General features: G+C 44.0%; 1 protein-coding gene across 2 annotated transcripts in view; it reads right to left on the bottom strand.

The window, feature by feature from the left end:
* Positions 1–22864, bottom strand: part of PAPPA (pappalysin 1) — a 254269-nt gene that overhangs the window by 99551 nt on the left and 131854 nt on the right. For both annotated transcript variants that reach the window (XM_059925463.1, XM_059925464.1), the window contains one exon: positions 10299–10492. In XM_059925463.1, the coding sequence (XP_059781446.1) occupies positions 10299–10492 (194 nt within the window). The remainder of the gene's footprint in view (positions 1–10298; positions 10493–22864) is intronic.

Genomic DNA, 22864 nt, shown 5'->3' with positions numbered 1-22864 from the left:
TAGATAGCATACACAGGTTAATTTAAAAAGTAAGGATGGGCTTCCCTGGTGGCGCAGTGGTTGAGAATCTGCCTGCCAATGCAGGGGACACGGGTTCGAGCCCTGGTCTGGGAAGATCCCACATGCCGCGTAGCAACCAGGCCCGTGAGCCACAACTACTGAGCCTGCGCGTCTGGAGCCTGTGCTCCGCAACAAGAGAGGCCACGATAGTGAGAGGCCCGCGCACCGTGATGAAGAGTGGCCCCCGCTTGCCGCAACTAGAGAAAGCCCTCACACAGAAACGAAGACCCAACAGAGCCAAAAATCAATAAATAAGTAAATTAATTAATTAAAATATTTTTTTAAAAAAACATTGTTAAAAAAAAAAATGTAAGGATGTTGGGATGGAGAGTGGGGGGTAGGGGGTTTGAAGAACACACACAAACAAATGAACACACACACACACACACACCAAAAGCAAAATCCTATGCACAACCAACATCCAACTCCCCTTGGAACCCCATCCTTTGGGCCTGGCTTGAGAAAGTTTACTTCCAGTCTTAGAGAAATGAGCATGTGGTTTTGGGGACAGAATCCAATACCGCCGAAGCAGCGGGCTCAGCAAGCTCGACCGGCCGCTGCTTCCTACGCGCATTACAGTCTCTGAGAGCGAACGCTGTTTACATATTTTACATGTTTCTTGGGTACAGGACACGAAACTAAATTACACAGCAAAGGCCATGCTGGCTAAACACCGGTGCCCCTGCTTAAAACAACAACAATAATTTAAAAAAAGAAAAGAAAAGAAAATGAAAGACGAGGATGGAGAAGGGTCTTGAGGGAGTCTGAGTGGATGGCAGGGGTGGAAGGCAGGAGTCTGGTCCTGAATGGATCAGGAGGGAGAGATGAAGCGGAGGATACAGACAGTGAGGTGGGAGTGGGTCAGGCTTGGAGAAGCAGGGAACACGAAGGCCTAGGGGTCTTCCTAGAGGGGCTGTGGGGTAAACTGGCCCAGCTGTGTCTGCTCTCCGTGAAGAGCCAGTGGAAGCAGCCCAGAACCACAAAGCCTTGCTTGTTCCTGGGCTGCAAGACCAGAGTCAACTGGCAAGTGAGAGCCTTCCCTGCTCCATGTAGCACCTTCCCTGGTAACCCACGCATGTCTGCTGCAAACGCCAGGCGTTGTATTCACGCACACCCGTCCCCCTCAACGTATGTCCCTCTAAGGGTTATTCCGTGTGTCCATGTATCACAGCAGTTTGCCCAAGTTTTTCTTTTCTTCTTAGAGGTACCTATTCCAGTGTTCCCCTTCCTCCGTGGACACTACAGACAGCTTGAGGGCAGCGGTTGAATTATTCATCTCAACCCCAACCCCCTGCTGAAAAGGATGCTTTGGACATAGTACGTTCACAAGAAGATTATAGTGGGTTTTGAATCCAAATATCAGAATCCTTTCATAACAGATAGGGGATGGGGGGCTTTAGGGAAGTTATTTAATCAAAGCCAAATCTTAATTAAGTGAAGTAAGACCAAGAGACTTTCAAAGTCTCTCTCTCTGCTTAGATTTCTGTGTCCCAAAGAGTGTTCCTTTAAAAATTACAACACAAAACTCAATTGGGGCTTCCCTGGTGGCGCAGTGGTTGAGAATCTGCCTGCCAATTCAGGGAACACGGGTTCGAGCCCTGGTTTGGGAAGATCCCACATGCCGCGGAGCAACTGGGCCCGTGAGCCACAACTACTGAGCCTGCGCGTCTGGAGCCTGTGCTCCGCAACAAAGAGAGGCCGCGATAGTGAGAGGCCCGCGCACCGCGATGAAGAGTGGCCTCCGCTTGCCGCAACTAGAGAAAGCCCTCGCACGAAACGAAGACCCAACACAGCCAAAAACAAAACAAAACAAAACAAAAAACAAAACTCAATTGTTCCTAACTGGATCCCACAGTTGTTAAGCTTCATGGGCAGAAAGAAGCATTTCTTTAAAAAGTTTTCAGCTGCCATCAGAAGGAAAACCACATTTGTGGATCAACTGTCTCATCCTTGACAAGCATCTGCCACATGGATGTTATCACTCCTGTTTTATTGATAAGAGATTGGGTAGAAGCAAAGAGAACCGGCTCGCCCAAAGTGACAGAGCTGGTAAGTGGTGACCCCGGAACTGGAAGCCAGGCTGAGCTGATCCTAAATCTCATTTTTTTCTATACAACTCTCATCACTCAAAGTTTTGGGGGGCCAATCATAGCATCTGACATTTCATAAGTTTGAATAAATATCAAAAGAGTGAAGGAGTTAAGGAGGCAGAGAAGAAGAGGGGGTGGAGAGTCTGTTGGAGTCCTTTGCTGGGGTCCTGAACAGTTTAGTAGATTTAAAGTCCCTCCCAGCCCACGTTTTGAGGACAAGTTCGGGGAGTTACAGCCACCAGTGCAGGGGGCCCCTTTCTGATGCAGGAGCTGGCTTTTGCTCTCCTGGAGGGATTTCTGGGTGCCCCACACCAATGGGACAGACTGTAACAGACCATGGGACTTTCTGTTCTGTCTCCTTAGATGACTCACACATGTGCTCTTGAAAAATTATTCAGAAACCACCAGAAGAAAGCAGATCCCTTGAGTATTTGGGAAAACTGCTTGGAATCTTCTCTGACATTTCGGCACATCCCCTTGGCCTCTCTCCTCTCCCTCCACTGGCAGATGCTGTCCCATTTCACCAGTGAGAAGACCTGCACACGCCGGTGAAGGGACACGTCTCAGCGGTGACCTCAGCACTGGGTGCTGAGACCACGATTGCCCCCTGCCCTTTGCCAATATAATCATCTGAACAGCATCAGAGAATTGCTCGTCCATGCAAAATTTCCACGTGGGGCTGTTTCAATGCAATACCAGTAGCAGGTGCAAGAAAAGAAAGAAGTAGAACAAAGAGTGGCACAGGGGAGACCCTTCACCTCCCGCACTGAAGGCAGCTCTTCATTCTGAGAGACGAGAAGCAAAACTTCTCAGTTTCAAAATGTGCTTCGACCCACTCATCCAGGGTCTGACACCCAGGAGGTGTTCATAGATGTCAATCTTCATCCCCAAATGAACATCTGATCTGTTGGCCCCCTGCTTAGAACCTGAGACGCTCCCCCTCGAACTTGGGATAAAGTCTAAATTTCAAGCATCTGAAGGACATCCCAGCATCATTTTCAGAGCCCACCTCTCTTGACTTCCCCTGAATTTCTTATCGGCCTTTTGTTGGATGTCTGTCTGTCTGTCTGTCTGTCTGTCTCCTTCTGTCTGCCTCTGTCTCTCTCTCTGACGTGCTCTTCCTTGCACACCCCTCTCCTACCCCCAGCTTATTCTTCCAGTCACCGCTCAGCAATCACTCCCAAAGGAAATATCTCCCCACCCTCCCCTCGGTTCCCCTGTCCCAGCACTTCCTACACTGCATTGTCGGTGCTTGTGGAAACACTTCTCACCCTTATGTCCAGAGAACCCGGTGGATTTCTGCTCCCTTCCTCTGGACACAAGGATGCAGAAGGCACAGATAAATGGTCCCTGCTCTCCGGGCGAGCCATCAAGGAATACACACATCTTGCGATTCCCTTACTGACATCTCAAGGTTTCCTGGGTACAGCACATGGTTTGTGACAAACCTGTAAATGGAGCAAAGTTTCTTCTTCCATCTACAATTGTCCTGTTTGTGCTTTTCTTCATTTTCTCTCCCATAGCCCAGAAGTAATTAGACATGGATTGGATCCAAAATCTAAGAAATCTTTTTTTTTTACACTCAGGGTTTGGCAACTTAAAACATTTCCTATGTTTCTCCCGTATTTTCATGTATGCTTTTTAAATGACTTTCGGGAGAGGGCAATACTTAACCCAAAAGAACGACTGCCCTTAGACAGAGATGTAGGAAGCATGGCAGAAACAGTAGGGCAATATTTGGGGTCCTGGAGAGGGGGGTTCCCACTTTCCTTGTGTTCCTTGAAAGCGCACTACGTAAGAAAAGACGCAAAAGACAGCTCTCCTCACTTATTTTCCTGTGTCAGCCATGGCAGCAGGCGTGAGCTGCCTCGTCCTGCACCTGGGCTCCTATGATGAACACAGCGACCTGAATCCTGGTTCTGCCTCTGCCTCTTAGAACTGTGAACCCCCAAACTCATCAGTCACTCAGCTCCCTGAGCCTTAACTGTCCCAATCTGTAAAGTGAGACCAGCGATTCCTATTCTTGTAGCAGTTTAAGTAGGATTCAAGGAATTTGATGCAGAGCCTGGATGAACTTGGTAAATGTTATTTTTATAATTTGTCCAGGACCTTCTGAAAGTGGGCAAAGGACTTTTCCATCCCTGCATGCTGGCTTTCATCCCTGCTGGCTGAGTAAGCTGATAGCAGTGTGGTTTCTTCCTCAGGGAAACTCCCTCTAAATCTCATACTCTTGGGTCTTGGCTGCTATTTCCAGTTGGACACACCCCTCCCATGCAATAGTGAGCACTTTGAGGGCTACAAAAGGACCAGCACTTCTTTGGAGTTTCTCAAAATGTCTGGTACAGTCCTGAGCACGCAGGAAGCATTTGTTAATGCAACTGTGCTTATTCACTCAACCAGATGTTGACTGAGCTTCTGTGCTGTGTGGGTCACCGTGGGTGGCTCTGGGGTTGAGGGCGTGCAGCAGCGGGCCTAACATGAATGGAAGAGGGAATTAACATTTGCACTACCCAATGAGTGGAAAACGAACAACAACAACAGAACAGTTTTCTCTGCATTTACTCCCTTAATCCCCACCAAGTAGAGGCTATCATTCCCTCTTTCCAGAGGAGAAAACTGAGGTCCCTGGAGGAGTGATTTGCTCAAGATTCCCAAGTAAGAGGAAAAGCTACGAGGGCAAAGCCACATCTGCATGATTTCCACTTGACCCCACGAATGCCCACGTTCTCTACCTGCTCACATTTCTCAGCGGAGGATTCATATATATTTCCACTTAATCAAATGAATAAATGAATTAATCCCTAAAGACAAATTATGATTTGCATTTTAATAGAGGCACACAATCTTAGGGACATGCCAAGGAACAGGTAATAGCGACTCAAAGTGAGGTGGCAAAGAACTGATATGCCTCACCATGGGTTGGTGGATACAAAGTCAGAATCAATCACAAAGCAAGGAGAGATGCTCAGGCCTTGTCCTCCTTCTAATGCAGGAATCTCCTGTGCCATCACCAGCTCAGCCTGCGTGCCTCGTGATGGGGAGCTTACTGTATCACAAGGCACTTCATCTCACTGCGGACAGCTCTCATTCTTAGAAAGGTTTTCTTAACTTTGGCCCTTAAACTACAGCCCTGGAAATGCTTAGTCTAAATGTTACCCTCAAAGGATCAACCAGATACACTGGTCGGTTGACTGAAGGTCTGTAATCCCTGGGAGAGCACTGTGCATTCTGATAGTCTTCATGCTTCCAATGTCCCCGTAGGCCCTTGCAGGAGGAGGGAGGGACCCGTTTGGACAGGAGGAAACAGGCTTGGGTGGAAATGCAGGCGGTGGGGGCGGGATGAAGGAATGTCTACATCTCACTTTGGCGGCCTATGGTGTAAAGCACCGGAGAAAGGTGAGATGTGGAGACAAAATGAGAACAAGACGAGATCTCTGCCAACACTTAAACCAAATCGGGCTGAGGTTCCCAGAAGAGAGATAACTCAGTACTTTCGACTCGTTTCCATTTTTGTTCTGTCTCAGGGACCTCTTGAATTCCAGCTGGGCCAGAAAGGTGCATGGCCAAAATATGCAAAGAATGTCTCTTATTACAGAGTGTTCAGCTCACTGTGCAGAGCTGGGAAGTTTTGATACTTCTGATAACATTTGGATAGAAGACTCAATGTTCGGGGTGGAGGAGCTTGGCTCTAACCAAATTTGGGAGAAGAGAGACTGGGAACTATGAGAAGTGGAGGGCTCACACAAAAATGAAAACGGAAGTTTCAACCATCTTCTAGACGCATCTACCACAGAGAGTGCGGCATCTCCGCAGTAGTCACGGTGATCACTTGCCCTCTTACTCCGACAGGGCTACTCCTCTCGAGAGCAGCCTCACACTTAAGTCTTGCACGCTAACAAGGTCAGAGTTGGGTCTCTGACTTCTCTGGTTTCTTCCGCGGGCTCCAGCACAGACCTCGGCACAGACCTCCAACAAACACCTGCACTTATCACTTGTGCAGCATCAGGGAAAGACAGAGAGTGGGACAAAACTGGTTTGTAAAAAGGAAACGGACACAACTGAGGTCATTTCATCACTCCCCAACCTGATGGAGCATCCTAGCAAACACCAGGGTACCAGGAACAGGGCCACTGAGACAGGGAATGGGAGCTTCCTGCACTCAAGGTGTGGGCAGTGCCCGGGAAGTCTGGAGGAGGAGAATTCAAGCACTTCATGGAGTGTGCACAGTACCACCAACACGAAGATCTGTCCATCCACGACTCTCTCTGCTTGATTCACAGTGATATTTTGCAGGAATCCAGTTACTTGCAGCTCTTGGACAGGACCACATATTCCCAAGCTCCCAATGTCACCTTCCATGAGATCCTTTTAATCCTAGATTTTCCACTATGGGCTGTGTGACCCTGGAGAAACCACTCGACCCCTTAGTTTCTCAGAGGTAGGTAATAATTCTTTCCTTGAAGAATGGCGAGGGGGTTGGCTACGAAGTGTGTATGAGGGCCCAGTACAGTGGCTGGTGGACCTCGACAACCGCTGGTTCCCTCCCCCACTCTCCTCCCTGTGCTTTGGTACTCACTCTCTGGATAGGGGTGCCTGCATCTACATGGTCTGTTCCTGTAGGATGTTCATGTGTTTGTGCGTGTGCGTGCCTGTCTGTATGTGTGTAAAAGAAACAGAAAGAGAAAGAGAGAGAGGAGGGAGGAGGAGGAGGAGTGTATAATTGTGTTGAGGGAAGGTAAGGGACACACGGTGCGTCTAAACACCACCCCCCAACTCGCTCTCTCAAGCCATCAACCTCTTCACTGGAGGCCCTGACAGGGTGAAAATTAACCACCAGCCTCCTCTAATCACTGTACAGGGTAATGAAGGCCACAGTTAGACTTCTTCCTCTTCTCTGTTGTCAGAAGGGAGCTACGTTTACACGCCAGGAAGAGCCTTTACTCAGAGTTATGCAGGTTGTGCGTGTGTGTGCGCACATGTTGGCTTGCGCATGATGGGGGCGGTGTGTGAATGACTTCCAGGCACTTGCTTTGAGACAGGGAACTGGGGGGGGACTTTTGTTCTGCAGGCCTCCAGGCCGCCCTGCCCAGCCCTACGCCCAGACGGCACACACATCCCCTACCCTGACCCTGTATTCTCCAGTGAGCTGATCTCATTAGGGCAAATTTAGTTACAGCTGAAGTCTCCTTGTAACAAAGATTATGTCCAAGCCCAGAGTAATGGAACCTAGTCGATTTCATTAAAATAAAATTGGTTACAATGAATAATTCAATAGGATGATTTTGTTTCCTCATCTCCTCTTTGTAGATCGAAGAGCCAGTATTTATAATGATTTTTTTTAATTGGATTTTTGTTTAGGAAGAGATAATCACCCATGATTCCTGACAGCCCCCTCCTTAGGAGACTGGAATAATTGCCCCGCAAAGTCTCTTTTCAAACGCTAAGACTGGAAAATTCTTTCTCTCCTTTTCTCACATTAGTAGCAATAAACTTTGGGTGGTTTTTAAGCACAGCTGCTACCTCAACACTTGCTCGTGTGAGATTCTGAGCGTGTTAATAATACCCTTGTTTAAATGATGTTTTTAAAACATTTCTAGGAACTGGATGGAGGTGTTGAATTTGGAATTCCTGGCTCTATTGCTGGCCAGCCCTACTGTTCCTGAAGCAGGACACTCTGTGTGAGAGAGGTAGCAATGTGCGTGTGTGTGTGTGTGTGTGTGTGCGTGTGTGTGTGTGCGTGTGTGTATCTACAGTCAATTAAATACACATCTCCTGAACTCCTAGTCTTATCTAGACCTGTGCTTGAAGATGGGGGAACAAAGTGAATAAAACCTCAAAACTGTTTTCACAAAACTAGCAGTCTAAAGGGCGAGCCAGACACAGAAACAGGTAATTAGAGTTCAGAGCACGGGTGCAACCAGAGATGGATACAGCAAATACAGAGGTGGCACGGGGCAGGATGAGGCCTACACAAGCACTCATTTATTCATTCATTCGTTTGTTCGTTCGTTTGTTCGTTCATTCATTCATGCACCCGGCTGGCACTACACATGGGAAACATCAGGGAATACCACGCTTCCATTTCTTTCCGTCCTCCTTGGGGCAGTCAGAAGCAAATGAATAAATAAAGAATCTAATGCATGTAAACACAATCAGATAAATGAAACAATGATCAAATAAACACTGTAAGTGAGGTTGGACTCCTTTTGTACCTCTTCCGATGATTTTCACTGGGCCCCAGAAGAAGGTCACATTTCTCTTTCATCTAGAAACCAGGCCTCCCCCCAACCACCCCACCGACCCTGAGTCAGGGAAGCAATATTAGAGAGGAATGGCTAGGAGTAATGGCTCATCTGCAAGGCCAGGAGGGAGGCCGGCCTCAGAAACGGCCATGGGGCCAGGCAGTAGGAAGCACTGAGTCGTGTCTCTGGGAAACAGGAATCTCAGAAGAAGGCAGGTGCTTGTTCAGCAGGATAATTGGAAAGGGGGCTCTGGGGACAGTATGGCCATCCCTAGAATCACATCAGCTCTGGTGGCCCCAACACTCTTGCTCCCTCAACTAACCTGACAGTCCCTTGGGGAAGAACCCTGGGACATAAATAGTGCATTCGGGGACTAAGGAACGAGTCACAGCGTTTTAGAGTTGGGAAGGTCCTTGGAGATCATCTAGCTCAACTATTCTCTAATTTAAAGATGGGGAAAATGGGGGCCCAGAGAGGTGGGAAGACTAGCCCAAAGTCACACAGCAAATTCATGGTAGAGGCACTGTTAATTCACGGGAGAGTGATCAAGGAGCACACAACTTGACACTCTGCCCCCCTCAAAAGTGAGACTCTCCCCAAGAATTTGTTCTTATCCCATTGAATTCCAGTGGTATATCCAAAATGGGGAGCTCTCCCCAAATATAACTTACAATAGGTAGGGACACAGGAGGACAGTCATTACCCCTACCATGCTGATGTCTCTTGCCCTTAACTCTTCCATGTCCAATTGCTGACAAACAGGTCTCATGAGACCTTAGAATTGCATTTGGCCATTTGCAGCAACATGGATGGACCTAGGGATTATCATACTAAGTGAAGTAAGTGAGAAAGAGAAAGACAAATACCATATGATATCACTTCTATGAAACAGAAACAGATTCACAGACATAAAGAGCAGACTTGCGGTTACCAAGGGGGAGGAGGGTAGGGGAGGAAAAGATTGGGAGTTTGGGATTAACAGATGCAAACTAGTATATATAGAATAGAGAAACAACAAGGTCCTATTGTATAGCACAGGGAACTATATTCAATATCCCGTGATAAACCATAATGGAAAATATTATGAAAAAGAATATATATGTGTAGAACTGAGTCACTCTGCTGTACAGCAGAAATTAACACATCATTGTAAATCAACTACATATCAATAAATTTTTTTAAAAATACGACTTCATAAAAAATTTTGAAAAAAGCATTATAAGCAAAGTCAAAAGAAAAACTGCAGACTGGGCGAAAATATTTTCAACATAGATCACAAACAAGAGCTCATCTCGCTGGTATATAAACCACTTTTAACTATCAAGAAGAAAAAGACCAAAGTCCCAATAGGAAAATGGGATAAAGAGACCGCTCACAGAAAAAGAAAGGAACATGACCATGATACATACAAAAAGAATCTCAATTTCACTATAGTAAAAGAAATGCAAATTAAAACAATGAGATGACATTTTCTTACCTATGGAGATAGTAAAAATCCAAAAGTTGACAATACACTCAGTTGTTAAAATTGAAGAGAAACAAACACTTTCTTTCATACATTCCTGATAAGACTATAAAATGGTACAGTCCTATGGAGGAATATTTGATAAAAATATAATAAAGTTATATACGCCTTTTTTTTTTTTTGGCCACGCTGCGCAGCTTACAGGATCTCAGTTCCCCCACTAGGGATCGAACCTGTACCCTTGGCAGTGAAAGCGTGGAGTCCTAACCACTGGACTGCTAGGGAATTCCCTATATATGCATTTTTAAAAAATTACATTTGGCTAGAGATATGGTCAAGTGGCCATGTCCAGTGACACTGCCTTTGTGATGCGCAACCTTGAGAGGCAGAGCAGAGATTCAGAATGTCTGCAGGAAATGTCACGTGTGGCTGGGAGCTTACCTGGGATGCTGCTGGTTGGCCGATGACAACCCAGCCTGGGCACTGCTGGTCTTGATGGGATACGGAAGCGTTGGATGCCCATTGATCCAGGAACCCCTGGGGCGTGTAGACACCACAGTCTTTGATGCTAGTTTTTTGTTCAAACTCCTCACATACCCCATCACCATCATGGAAATAGCACCGGCTGGGTTCATCTACAGGAGACAGACATAGAAGGGAGAGACCAGATCAATGTTTGTCCTTTGGCCTCATCTATCAGCAGCAGCTATAGAATCAGATGAGCAGAATCATCAGCGTGGTCAACCCATCACTGAGAGTCACAGGTGAATATTATTCAGTCTTTCAAAAGAAGGAGGTCTTGCCATACGTGACAACATCAATGAACCTGGAGGACATTACATGAAGGACAAATACTGTATGATTCCACTTATATGATGTATGAAAAACAAACTCATAGAAGGAGAGAGTAGAATGGTGGTTGCCAGGGGCTGGCAGGAGGGGGTTGAGATTTCAGAGTTACTGTTCAATGGGTATAAAGTTGTAGTTATGCAAGATGAATAAGGTTTAGAGATCTGCTGTACAACATTGTGATTATAGGTAACAAAACTGTATGTACGCTTAAAGATTTGTTAAGAAGGTAGACTTTGTATTATGTGATTTTTACTACACACACACAAACAAAAGTCGACAAACATTTCCACCTTCATTACCCCAAATAAGCTCCACAGCAAGCTTGTGAGAAAGATGTTATTATTTAAATTATTATTTTAGTCTTCCAGATTAGGAAACTGAGATCCCACATATCTTTAATGATTTGCCCAAGGTCATTCAGTGTGTTCATGCCAGATCCTAGTTTCAAACTCAGGCTTTCACTGTCCAAGTTCTGGGTACATTATCTGCCACCACAGAAGTTCATAGTCTCAAACTGAGGTTTATTTAACTCTAGAGAGGATTACAGTTTGACATAAAGAGTGCATGATACATGAGAGACTCTGGCTTCAGTCCCAGGTCTGTAACTAAATTGCTCTGTTCCTTTAGACAAATCTCTTTCCCTCTCTGGGCTCAATCATCATTGAAGGGGACGAAACTACCGAGACTCCAGGAGCCCTTCCTGTCTAATGTGCTAGGCTTCTAGAACCTTGTTGGATATATTAGGTGTTTCAGTTAAAGGCCAAGTGAGTTCTCAAGCTCCCATGTAATTCAAATCCAAGCAAGGAGTTCTGCTTGGGACAATTTAAAGCTGCAGCTGGCTGCAATGATGCTCACTTAGCTGCAAGAACAAAGATCAGAGAAGCACAGAATTCACTGGATGCCTTCTAAGTAAGTAGGACATATACAGTACATGTTTCTTGGTATTACAATATAGAACCACACAAGGAGAAATGTGGAGGTAGCCGTCCAAAAGAGATCACCCTGCCCATCTTTTAATAACTTGAATGTCAGGTATTCTGTGATACTTCCCCAATTCTTCTAGGAAAAGCTAAGTGCCCCCTCCTATGTGGGTTCCTATTTTACAAAGATCCCCATCTTTACACTTATCACACTGTGTGGCCATCATGTTTACATACAGCAGCTCCTTCAAAAGGCAGTGAGCTCCTCAAAATCTAGTCCCTATCCAGTGTTTTGGAGTGACCTTATAATTTATCATCCAAATAATGCACTTTGAGAGTGAGAGAGAACGCTAGTAAAAACTGTCCAGGCAATAGGCACATATCCTGAGAAAATCTAAATACCGCAGAACATATGGTCACCCTGAGGATACTGCTTGATCTAGGCCATCCTTCCCCTACTTACTACAAAATAATGGAGTGAAGCCCCATTTCTAACCAGGGTTTGGCTTCTGCCCCTTATATTAGCTATGTAACTTTGCACAATTAGCGTCACTTCTCAGCTTCTGGCTTTCCATCTGTAATACAGAAATCACTGTCCCAGCCAGGACAACCTCTCAAGATAGCCATACAACTTTCATAAGAAATGGACAGGAATGAGCTTTATTCTAAAATAATGGTCAAAGGACTTCCCTGTCGGTCCAGTGGTTAAGACTTTGCCTTCCAATGCAGGGGGTGTGGGTTCGATCCCTGGTCGGGGAGCTAAGATCCCACATGCCTCGCGGCCAAAAAACCAAAACTTAAAACAGAAGCAATATTGTAACGAATTCAATAAAGACTTTAAAAATGGTCCACATCAAAACAAAACAAAACAAAACAAAAACAAAACAGAAAAGAAAAAAAAAAACCCCTTTAAAAAAATAAAATAAAATAATGGTCAAGAGAAAAAAATACTCTTCTCCTTAAGGGTTCAATTTATTCCTAAGTGGCTGAATTGAATCAGCTTGTAAAATCAGTACTCACTTGAAAACCTTTCAAGCAGCATTCCCCCAAATAGAAAGAGCCCGGGTCAAGTAGAAATAAGACTTGGATTTCTGTGACGCTGACTATCTGAAAAAAGGAATCACTGAATTCAGGGGCAGCAGAATGTTGAGCCCCTTCCAAGCTCCAAAATCCCTTGTTTATTTCTGCAAACAGTTTACATAGTGAAATACTATCAAAAGAGCCAGAATAAATCAATCCATTATAATTCAATTATTTAAGGATGAGTTTGAGCCAGCTGAGGACTCCGGTGACCAGTAGCATGCCTGGCAGTTCAAGCGTGGAAAGAATACAGGCTCAGCACTTCTCAGTGGCTCCAACCTCTTGGTGAATGTAGCCAACCTACATATAATAAAACTCAGGCCCAATCCACGAGTGATGAGCCATCAGTCCAGAGTTTACTCTTTAGAAACCCAATAAAGGGAACTGCATAGGGCATAGGTTTTGGCATCAGGCTAAACTAGGTTCAAATCCTAATTTTGCCATATACAAGCAGCACAGGGCTTACATAACCCAACCTCTCTGAACTTCATTTCCCTCATTAAAAAAAAAAAATGGAGATAATATTTATCCAGCATTGTTTCAGTGGTTTCATGAGATGATGTGTACAATCCCAGCCCCTTCACCTATTTTATCGAATGGAAGAGTAAGAGCCATAGGAGGTAAGGCATCTGCTTCCAGACAACAGAGAGAGTTGGAGGTAGGGCTAGAAGTAGGAGCCTGGACTTTTGATATCTAGCAGAGGGGTCTTCCCCCTGCACACCGTATCTGCAGAATGATGAAGGCACACCCTCTTGAGGATAAGGTCACGGGGTTGCCAGACTCTTGGTACCACCTTTCTTTTCCTCGAATATGAAGACAAATAGGGTAAGATTATCATAAGATCACCCATGATCTGCTCTCTACGATAAGTTGATTCATTTCCTCATCAAAGAGACCTCAGAGTGGCAGGAACGGGGGCTACAGTCGAGTTCTTGTGAAGGCTAATTTCTTCCTGATTATGTTGAAGACCTCAATCTATCTGTCTGCTTAGAGCCAGTGGACCCTGGAGGTTCTGGAGGAGAGACAGAGGTAGACATAGGTAGGTAAATATGTACTTAGATAGGCAGTTATATGTAGTATGTAGATAGTTGATATATTGATAGATAGGCAGAGGGATAGGAAATTGGGGGAAAGGGGAGAGGGAGGGAAGGAGGAAGAGAGGGGGAGGGGGAGAGAGAGAGAGAGAACTGTTTTCTCCCCCAAGACTCTGCTGACAAAGCTACTGTGAGTCCCTTTTTTTGAATAACATCCCTGCACTCTGCTATTCAGTTTCTCTTGCTACTAGAGTCCCAGGGGCCCTTGAGCTGCATCTGCCAGTCTTCATCTGGGGAATTCTCTCTCCCACTCTACTCCCATGCCCCCAGCACTGAAGAAAGGAGGGTGAGGAATGGAATACAAATGTGTGGCCAGGAAAAACAAAGGCAGCAACAACAAAACAATAAAACAAAACCAGCCTTCCTGTTTTCATTACACCATTTTACTTGGTGCTTCTTGAATGCTTTATGCTGGGAGCTGAGCAGGTTTCAGGGAAAAGAGTTTGAAGTCAATACCAAGGTCCACTAAGCATCCTGCCCCCTGCCTTCTCAGGTAGTAGCTAGGTGGCATTGATAATAATACATCCCACAGGGAGGGGTATTGTGAAAACAAATACTTGTTGAATGAATGAATGAGGAAAATTCAGCACCCTCGATGCACATACTCTCGTCCAAATATAGTTTAGGCTCTGTACCTTTTGAAACGTTTCTTTAGACTGGGTCTCGGGGTGAAGGGAAAGGAATTGGGACACGAGTGGTGACTAGCTTACAGCGGAATTCCACTGGGAAGTCCAATTTCTCCATCTTACCCCACCTTCCCCTGGTACGAGGGCACTCCTCATTTCAGATTCGCTCTCTTTCATGTAGTGAGACACAGAAATCTGCTCTCACCAGCTAGGAGATTTGATGTTGGTGGGGAGACACTGCCAGGTCTGTCTTCCCTGGTTGCGCTTTCAGTTGCCAGAGATGAGCTCAGCTCCAAGAGACCAAGGCAGATGGACACTCTGTAACTGGACAGACACAGCTGATGCCGATTCTCAATGACTTAATTTTCAATTTCCATCTGTCTGGAGCATCAAGCTGAACTGCCATGCCTCTGCACTCCTGAAGCATGTCTGAAGGACACTATCTGAGATAAGCAGGGATTGTCACCCCTGTTTGAAAGCTTGGAAAGCCAAGTCTCAGGGAGATAAAACAAGTTTACTTTTAAGTATAAGCAAAGGCTGGCATTTGAGCTATTGTTAAGAGTTTTCATCCTTGAAGTTAGAAGCCTTGGATTCAAGCTCCTTATCTGTCCCTGATTACTGGATAAGCATGGGCATGTTACGTCATCTCCCTGTGCCTCAGTTTCCCCATCTGTAAAATGAAAACAAGATTAGCTTTTAGACTGCCTTGACAAAGTGCTGGGTATGTTCAAACAGCATAATAGACTTAGAGATGGAAAGTGATACAAGTCTTAAAGGAACAGGGCTTATTCTTAACCTTGATGATACTGGGGTGAGGTAGGGGTTGGAGGAGAAGTCTTCTTAATTAGAAATGTCTACTTTTATTTACCCAGCCCTAGATCCTAAGGAATCTTCAAGAATAGAAATGATTGAAGAGAGTGCATGGGCTATTTTCAATATAAACAGCAAGGAACCAAGTAAACCAAAAAAAAAAAAAAAAAAAAAAGGGGGCTGGGGGGAGCAACAACCTGAGGAAAAAGAAAATAATTACTTACAGCACAACTATTTCAGCCCAACTGGGGGACGCTGATTAACTTACCTTGATTAGGAACTTTGGTAATTTGTGATACCACTGGAATCCTGAGGATTCCACAGAACTTACAGACTAATGGTAAATGCAGGTAAAGCACTTTATAACAGGTGATCAATAAATGGTCTATGATGATGATGATCGTGATGATGATGACTTTGGAGCCGAACACGACCATTTCATGTTACGTATGGGGAAACTGAGGTTCGCAAAGTTGAAGCAATTTTCTGAAGCCTTTAGAAGAAAATTTGCCAGAACGCTGGTTCTTAAGCCCATAATACAATGCCTTTTCTACTGCACCATGCCACCTTACCAGATCGGGTTTCCAGTATATAATTCTGGAACAAAATAGCTTGTTATCTTTAACAAAGTTTCAATACTACTTTTGGGAATCTCTGATTTCACTTTTCACAACAGCCCCTGGTATGGGCTAAGTATAACAAGTCTGAGAAGCTAATGGGGTTACTAAGTCAAGAGCCCACTGAGAAAAAAATAAGACTACCTGCAGGTGGAGAGATGAGAGTTATAACTAATAGGAGATGGCTTTGGTTTAAGACTCAAGGAGGATGCAAAGAATTTGAACACACACTTTTTTTAGTGGCCTGCCTTCCAAAGGATGGGTAGATTTACCTATCTTTCTAAACTTCCTGTTAATGAAGATGGGTCAGCTTTTGAGAAGTTAGCATCTGTTTCTATTTCCAGCTGAGAGAACAGGATTGGCATTAGGATATTCTCTTTTAGTCCAATGATTACTATTTTTTTCTATTTTTTAAACACCAGAAAAAATAGTATTTTTTAAGTTCAGTTGTTGGTTTAGGATGGGTCCAACCACAACAAACTTCATGCTGCATAACAATTCATCCAAACAACAACAAAAAGAGACCAAAAAAATGCACAATCTTTGTGTCCAAATAATAGCTTCTTGGAACAGGGGAAATTGGGTGGAGTGCTTAACCCCTGAAGGTTTATAAAGGGGAAGCTGGAGGCAGGGTGGCAGCTGTACTGGTAAATGTTTCCTCTGGAACAGAAATATCTGGATTTTACATTGCCTATCTTTTAAAGGCTTCAAGGCAAACCCACATCGCTGACCTCACTTAGTTCTATTCAAACCAAGGTTTGTTCTTAACCTCCGCCACCAGATCAGCCGGTCCAGAGTACAAAAGACAGGGTGGTGAAGGGCTTCTAAAGAACCATGAATCTGCTAACAAGCTTCAGATGCCGATTAGGTCTACTGAATCTGAGGAGCTTCAGTGGGCTTCTGGTTCCTTCAAGGGCCGGCCACGTACCAAAGTGGGCCAGAAATTCCTTCCTGTGTTTCACTGTGACAACCAGGCACCATCTAGCAAACCCAAAGCACTAGGAAAAGAAGAGTGAATCTGGACGTAGTCGCAAATGATCACTCCAACTCCACGCCCACAGAGAGCACCGTCAGGACAGCCCCTCCTCTGTCCACTCGTCCCCTACAACACTCTCATAATTGGCTTTGGGTCTTCCCCACTTCAACACCTTCTCATAAAGCAGCCTATGAGTGACTAACCTAAATCGGACCGTGTCTGAAATTCTTAATTGACTCCTGCAAAATCTGAGCTTCCCCATCTAGCACTCAAGTCCTTTTGTAATCCAGCTCCAACTTCCCTGTCTATTCTCATTTCCAACCACCCCTCCACTCTAAAAGCATAGAGTTCCTTCCCAGAACTCACGCCTCAGAGCTCTCCACTCCCCTCTTATTTCCTTAGCCTGAAAGGCTAGTAGTCCTCACCTTCGCGTCTTCCATCAAGATTTAACTCTAGCACCTTCAGCCCCATGAAGCCTGACCTGTCACTCTTTTGCATCACTACTTGTCTAGCACAAACCATTTCCCTTTATTCCCTGAGTCACGATTCTCTTTTTCCAAACCAGCAAAGCAGGATATTGCCTATGTAAAAATTGTTAATTAAAAAAGGGAGCAATGCACAGTTTAAAAATTAAAAAAATTAAAGCCTCCCTTCAGTTCACATATCCTTACCATTCTGTCTTCTACTTCCCATTTCCCTTTCCATGATTCATAGTGAAATTTACTGAGGGTTATCTAAACTTGCATTTCCCACTTTCTCTCCGACAATTCACTCTTCGGTTCACTCTCATCTAGCTTCTGAACTCACCACCCCACAGAAATCAATCTTGTCAAGGTCACCATTGACCTCAGCATTGCTAAAACTAACTATGACGTCCAACAGTCCTGAAACATGTGAAGAAATCGCCCACTCCTTTCCTCTTGAAGTACTTCCCTCCTGGATTCCACACCACCGTGTCATTCTAGCCCCTTCTGGCTCTCAGCTCTTCCCACACAGACTCATTTGCTGTCTTCTGCTTCCCTCTGCTAAATGCTGCCAGCTTTCAGGGTGAGGTCTTGGGCCCTCTTTTTCTTATCTATCTACAGTCTCTCATCCAGTCCCAATATTTAAATAAAAATGTTAGAGTATGGATGTGCCGATGATGCCAACATCTCTTTAGGTATGACCTCTTCTCTGAGTCCCAGCTGCCTGCAATGCCATCTCTACTTAAATATCTATTTAAAGTCATCACAAAATCAACATGTCTAAAGCAAAAGTAATGGATTCTTCCCACAGTCCTTTCTTCCCCACCTTAGTAAATGATAACATTGCCTGGCAATGGCCAGACTAAAACCTTCTGAGTCATCTCTGTTTTTTTCAGTTCATCCTCCAATACCACATAAAGTTCATGAGCCCATCCTGTAGACTCTTTTATCTCAGGATATTCCAAAAAGATCCACTTTTGCTCCATCACTACCACCCTAATCCAAGCCACCATCACTATGGCAATGCTTATTTAACCAGTCTCTCTTCTATGTCTGCTCCCAATCCTTCCTCCTCCAGAGCACAGCTAGAGTGCTCTTTTAACAACATAAACTACATCAGGCCACTCTCCAACCTAAAACTCCTCGCATGGAACAAAATCCAAAGACTGTATCACGGCCAAGTCCCCACTTTATCTGACCATCTCCTACTATTATCCTTCTTGCTCACTGCCTTCCATTCATTTACTCATCCATCCATCCATCCATTCAACAAGTATCTATTCCTTAAATAAGCCAAACTTGTTATTGCTCCAGAAAACTCGAACTTGACATTTACTTTACCTGAAACACTTTTTCTCCCCTGGCTTTTTTCACAATCTCTTCTTTTGTGCACTTAGGGTTTAGTTCAAACATTACTTCCTCAAATAACAACCCTGCCTACTTACAGTAAGTTCACATCTTATTCCTCCATCCCCATTAGAAAGTAGCACACAATCTTATTTTATTTCTTCACAGTATTACTCACTATCTAAAAATAAATTGTATTTATTATTGTTCTCCTCCTTCTAGATGACATGAGTTTCATGGAAGCTTATCTCAAAATGTACCTCTTTCTTTAGGATCAAGAAAACTGCCTCCCCATATTATGTAATTGATATTTAAGAATAAATGAATGAGGGACTTCCCTGGCGGTCCAGTGGTTAAGACTCCTCACTTCCACTACAGGGGGCATGGGTTCGATCCCTGGACAGGGAACTAAGATCCCTCATGCAGTGCAGTGTGGCCAAAAAAAAAAAAAAAAAAAAAAAAGAATAAATGAACAAATGAATGAATGAATGAGTGACTGTGTATAGCTCTTGGATTGTAAGATATTTCTGGGCTGGCCCCAATCACACTTCTATTTGCACCCCTAATTCTTAGGACAATGCCAGTCTCATAGCAGGTACTCAGTAAATGATGAATTAACAAAGTTCTTTCGAGTTTCAGAATCTCTGTTATTGATTGTATTGAAGAAGTCTCAAACCTGATTTGAATCTGTTTCAGTAGATTGTACTGTAGAAAGATTTTAATGAAAATATTAATTATAATGATATCATATTATAAATCCTAGCACATACTGAGGAGGAAAATCCAATTCTATATAAAGCATCCCATGTTATTTTTTTCCAATAAGACATCTCACCATCTGTCCTACATATTGTTTTATTTTCTTTCTTGACTGAATCTGCAAAGAAATGGAATATCTGGAGAGAAAAGGTGGTGCACACTAGACTGAAATTTAATAAAGAGATTTGATGGTCTTATGAATTGAAACTTGAAGATACATTTACATCACCTTGAATTTAGTATAGTTTTTTGAATGGCCTAAAAAGATTGTAAGCAAAGATAGTGATCCTAATAAATGACAATACATCCAACAGTGCAGAATGTTCAAAGCCCTGAATGATTTTCAGCTGGGTCTATTTTGGTTGCCAGCGCCATCTCATAATATGAAAGAGGGGTAAAATTCAGTACCACAGTGAATGACACAGTGGCCATGAAACAGGACAGGAGGAAGGGTGATACCTAGGACCCAAAGGCCTTTAAAAGTATGAGCAGGAAGTAACAAAATGAGATTTGTTTTGCATGATATAAGCTAATAATAAATGCAGAAGAATAATCTGAAACATTCATATGCAGAAAGTCGACAAAAAATGGTTAAAAAAAAAGGGTGATAAAAGATAGCAAACTACAAATGGAGTATCAGCGGTTTTAATGTGATCTCGTCACTCCACACCAAACAGAGAGAGAGAGAGACAGAGAAAGGAAGGGAAGAAGGAAGGAAGGGAGAAAGGAAGGAAGGAAGGGAGGGAGGGAGGGAGGGAGGAAGGAAGGAAAGAAGGAAGGAAGGGAGGGAGGGAGGGAGGGAGGAAGGAAGGAAAGAAGGAAGGAAGGGAGGGAGGGAGGGAGGGAGGGAGAAAGAATGGGACACTTCCTCAAGATCAGCAGCCTGGTCAAGAGAACTGGAGTCTAAAAGAAATGTCCACTAAAATACCCATAGCTCTGACCAAGTCATTTCCCTCTCTGGGCTACAGTTACCCCTTGAGTAAAAAAGAAAGTTAAATCAAACTGTTTTATGATTCCCTTCAATTGATTCATTCTAAAATGTATTTGCAGGCTTCCCTGATGGCGCAGTGGCTAAGAATCCGCCTGCCAATGCAGGGGACACGGGTTTGAGCCCTGATCCGGGAAGATCCCACATGCCGCAGAGCAACTAAACCTGTGTGCCACAACTACTGAGCCTGCGCTCTAGAGCCCGCTAGCCACAACTACTGAGCCCACGTGCCACAACTACTGAAGCCCACGCACCCAGTGCCCGAGCTCTGCAACAAGAGAAGCCACTGCAGTGAGAAGCCCGCGCACCACAACGAAGAGCAGCCCCCACTCGCCGCAACTAGAGAAAGCCCGCGAGCAGCAAAGAAGACCCAGCACAGCCAAAAATAAATAAATAAAATAAATAAATTTAAAAAACAATAAAATGTATTTGATTCTTGATTTTTGTACCTTTCCTTTAATCATTAAATCCATTTTTCAGTCTGAAGATGGGGAAATGGGTTCAGCAAAATTAAAACAGAGAAGGGTACAGAAGAACTCTCCAAAGAATGTAGAAGATGACTATGACAAAAAGCAGATGGAACAAGGGACCAGAAATCAACATCTGAAGCCCAGCTTTGTCCAGATTATGTTTGGTGCTGGGCAACATACATCATCATTGTGGGGTTCATTCTTTTTGTCTATTAAAAAAAAATGACAATATCACTTTTCCTACCCATTAGAGAAAGTGGTTGTAATGATCAGATAAAATAGTGTTATGGAAAACACTCAAGCATGTTGTTGTTCTACATTTTATTATCACAGGTACAATCTAGAACTCATCTCTCAAATCATCACGTGGCCTTTCCAATTCACTGAGTCAGTCTCAGCTCGATTATCACCACCTAATGAGGTCTCCTCTAACCATGCTAACTTCACTCCAGTCTCTCTCTACTCTACTAGTCTATTTTATTTTCTACATAGTATTATATTGCTTCTTCAAAGTTTCCTTGATCACTGCATTCTCTCAAAAGCAAAATGGCAGCTCCAAGAGAGCAGAAACACAGGCTGTTTTGCCCACTATTGCATTCCAATCCCAGAACATAGAAGACAGTCGGGAAATATTTGCTGAATGAATGAGTGAATGAATAAAGGTTTAGCACTGCAAAAGTCTTTAGAAATTATCTAGTCTACATGCTTCCTTTTGCAAACACAGCAAGTGAAAGTTTCAGAGTTTCAGAAAGGTTAAGTAACTCACTGCACGCTGCACAGCTCATTGTTATGGGCCAAGGGTTTGATTGGCTAATTAAGGCTCATTCTATAAATACTGGGAATATGCAATATTAAACAGAAATTGGTCTGTGAGAAATCCATGTATGTGAGCATAAAGCAAAACAGTGCATTCAAATAAAAGTCAGTATATGCACATATGCATATCTATTCTTCAATCCTGCAAAACAAGCAGCCCACCAATCTGTTAAGGCATCCTCAAGATGTCAGAGAAGACAGAATTTTGGACAAGTGGATGCTATGTTAACAGCAGCCAAGGAATCGAAGGCACCACATGAAAACCAAGCCAGTTACCCCAGTCTGGCATAACTGTAGTGACTAACGTGACCACAGTGTGCTGGGTTCTTGGTGGGGTTCCCACGCAAGAAACTGGAGTGTCAAAATGGATCCCTCTCACCCTGGGCCCTGGTCGGTTTGGCCAGCCTTGAAGACTGTCCCCCTGCCAGATGGTTAAGATAAGACCAAAAAGATGAGGCCTTCAAGCCACAGTTTCCTTATTCTCCAAGTTATAACACATGCTGCAGTGCTCTAAAGAGCAGAAGCCCAGTCAAGAGGCAGAACTGCACTGACGTAAGTTTTCTTTATCTTGCATGATGGGTAGACCACTCTTCTGTTCCTGGAGAAGATTTCATGTTAATTTGAATCTATATGTTTGATTTGTATTATTGAACTGTATTTTTTTTGTTTTTTATAGAAATGTGTATGTGTCTCTCCCTTTCCTCCCAATAAGGAAAGAAGAGAGGAAAGAAGGAAGGAAAGATGGAAGAGAGAGAAGGAGAAAGAAAGATAGAAAAGAAGGGGAATTGGTCCTAAATCTTAAGAGTTAACCTGGAATATTTGAAAATATCAATCAAAACCACTATTGTTATTCATCAGAGATGACAGATAAGGGTCAGCAGAACTATTCATGCTCAAAAAAAGTCCCAAAGAGTAGCAGTCACTCTGAGATCAGTTTCTACCAACTGGAGAAGGTGTTGGCCCAAACAAGAATGTGAGATCGCAGATTACGTTACTGAGAAGACAGTCGATCCTAGACCAGAGGTCACAGAAGCCCCCTCTGATCCTAGAGATGGCTGGACAGACCAGTTCTGGGCCACTGATGAACTAGGATATGGTCAGAGGATGGGGCCCAAGGTAGGCGCCATCACTAAGCAATGCTCATATAGGTATGGAGATGCTTAACCTGAAGGAGAGAAGGCTCAGAGG

This window comes from Balaenoptera ricei, chromosome 6 (assembly GCF_028023285.1).
Source record: "Balaenoptera ricei isolate mBalRic1 chromosome 6, mBalRic1.hap2, whole genome shotgun sequence".
NCBI lineage: Eukaryota > Metazoa > Chordata > Mammalia > Artiodactyla > Balaenopteridae > Balaenoptera > Balaenoptera ricei.
This window is presented reverse-complemented; position numbering and strand designations above follow the sequence as displayed.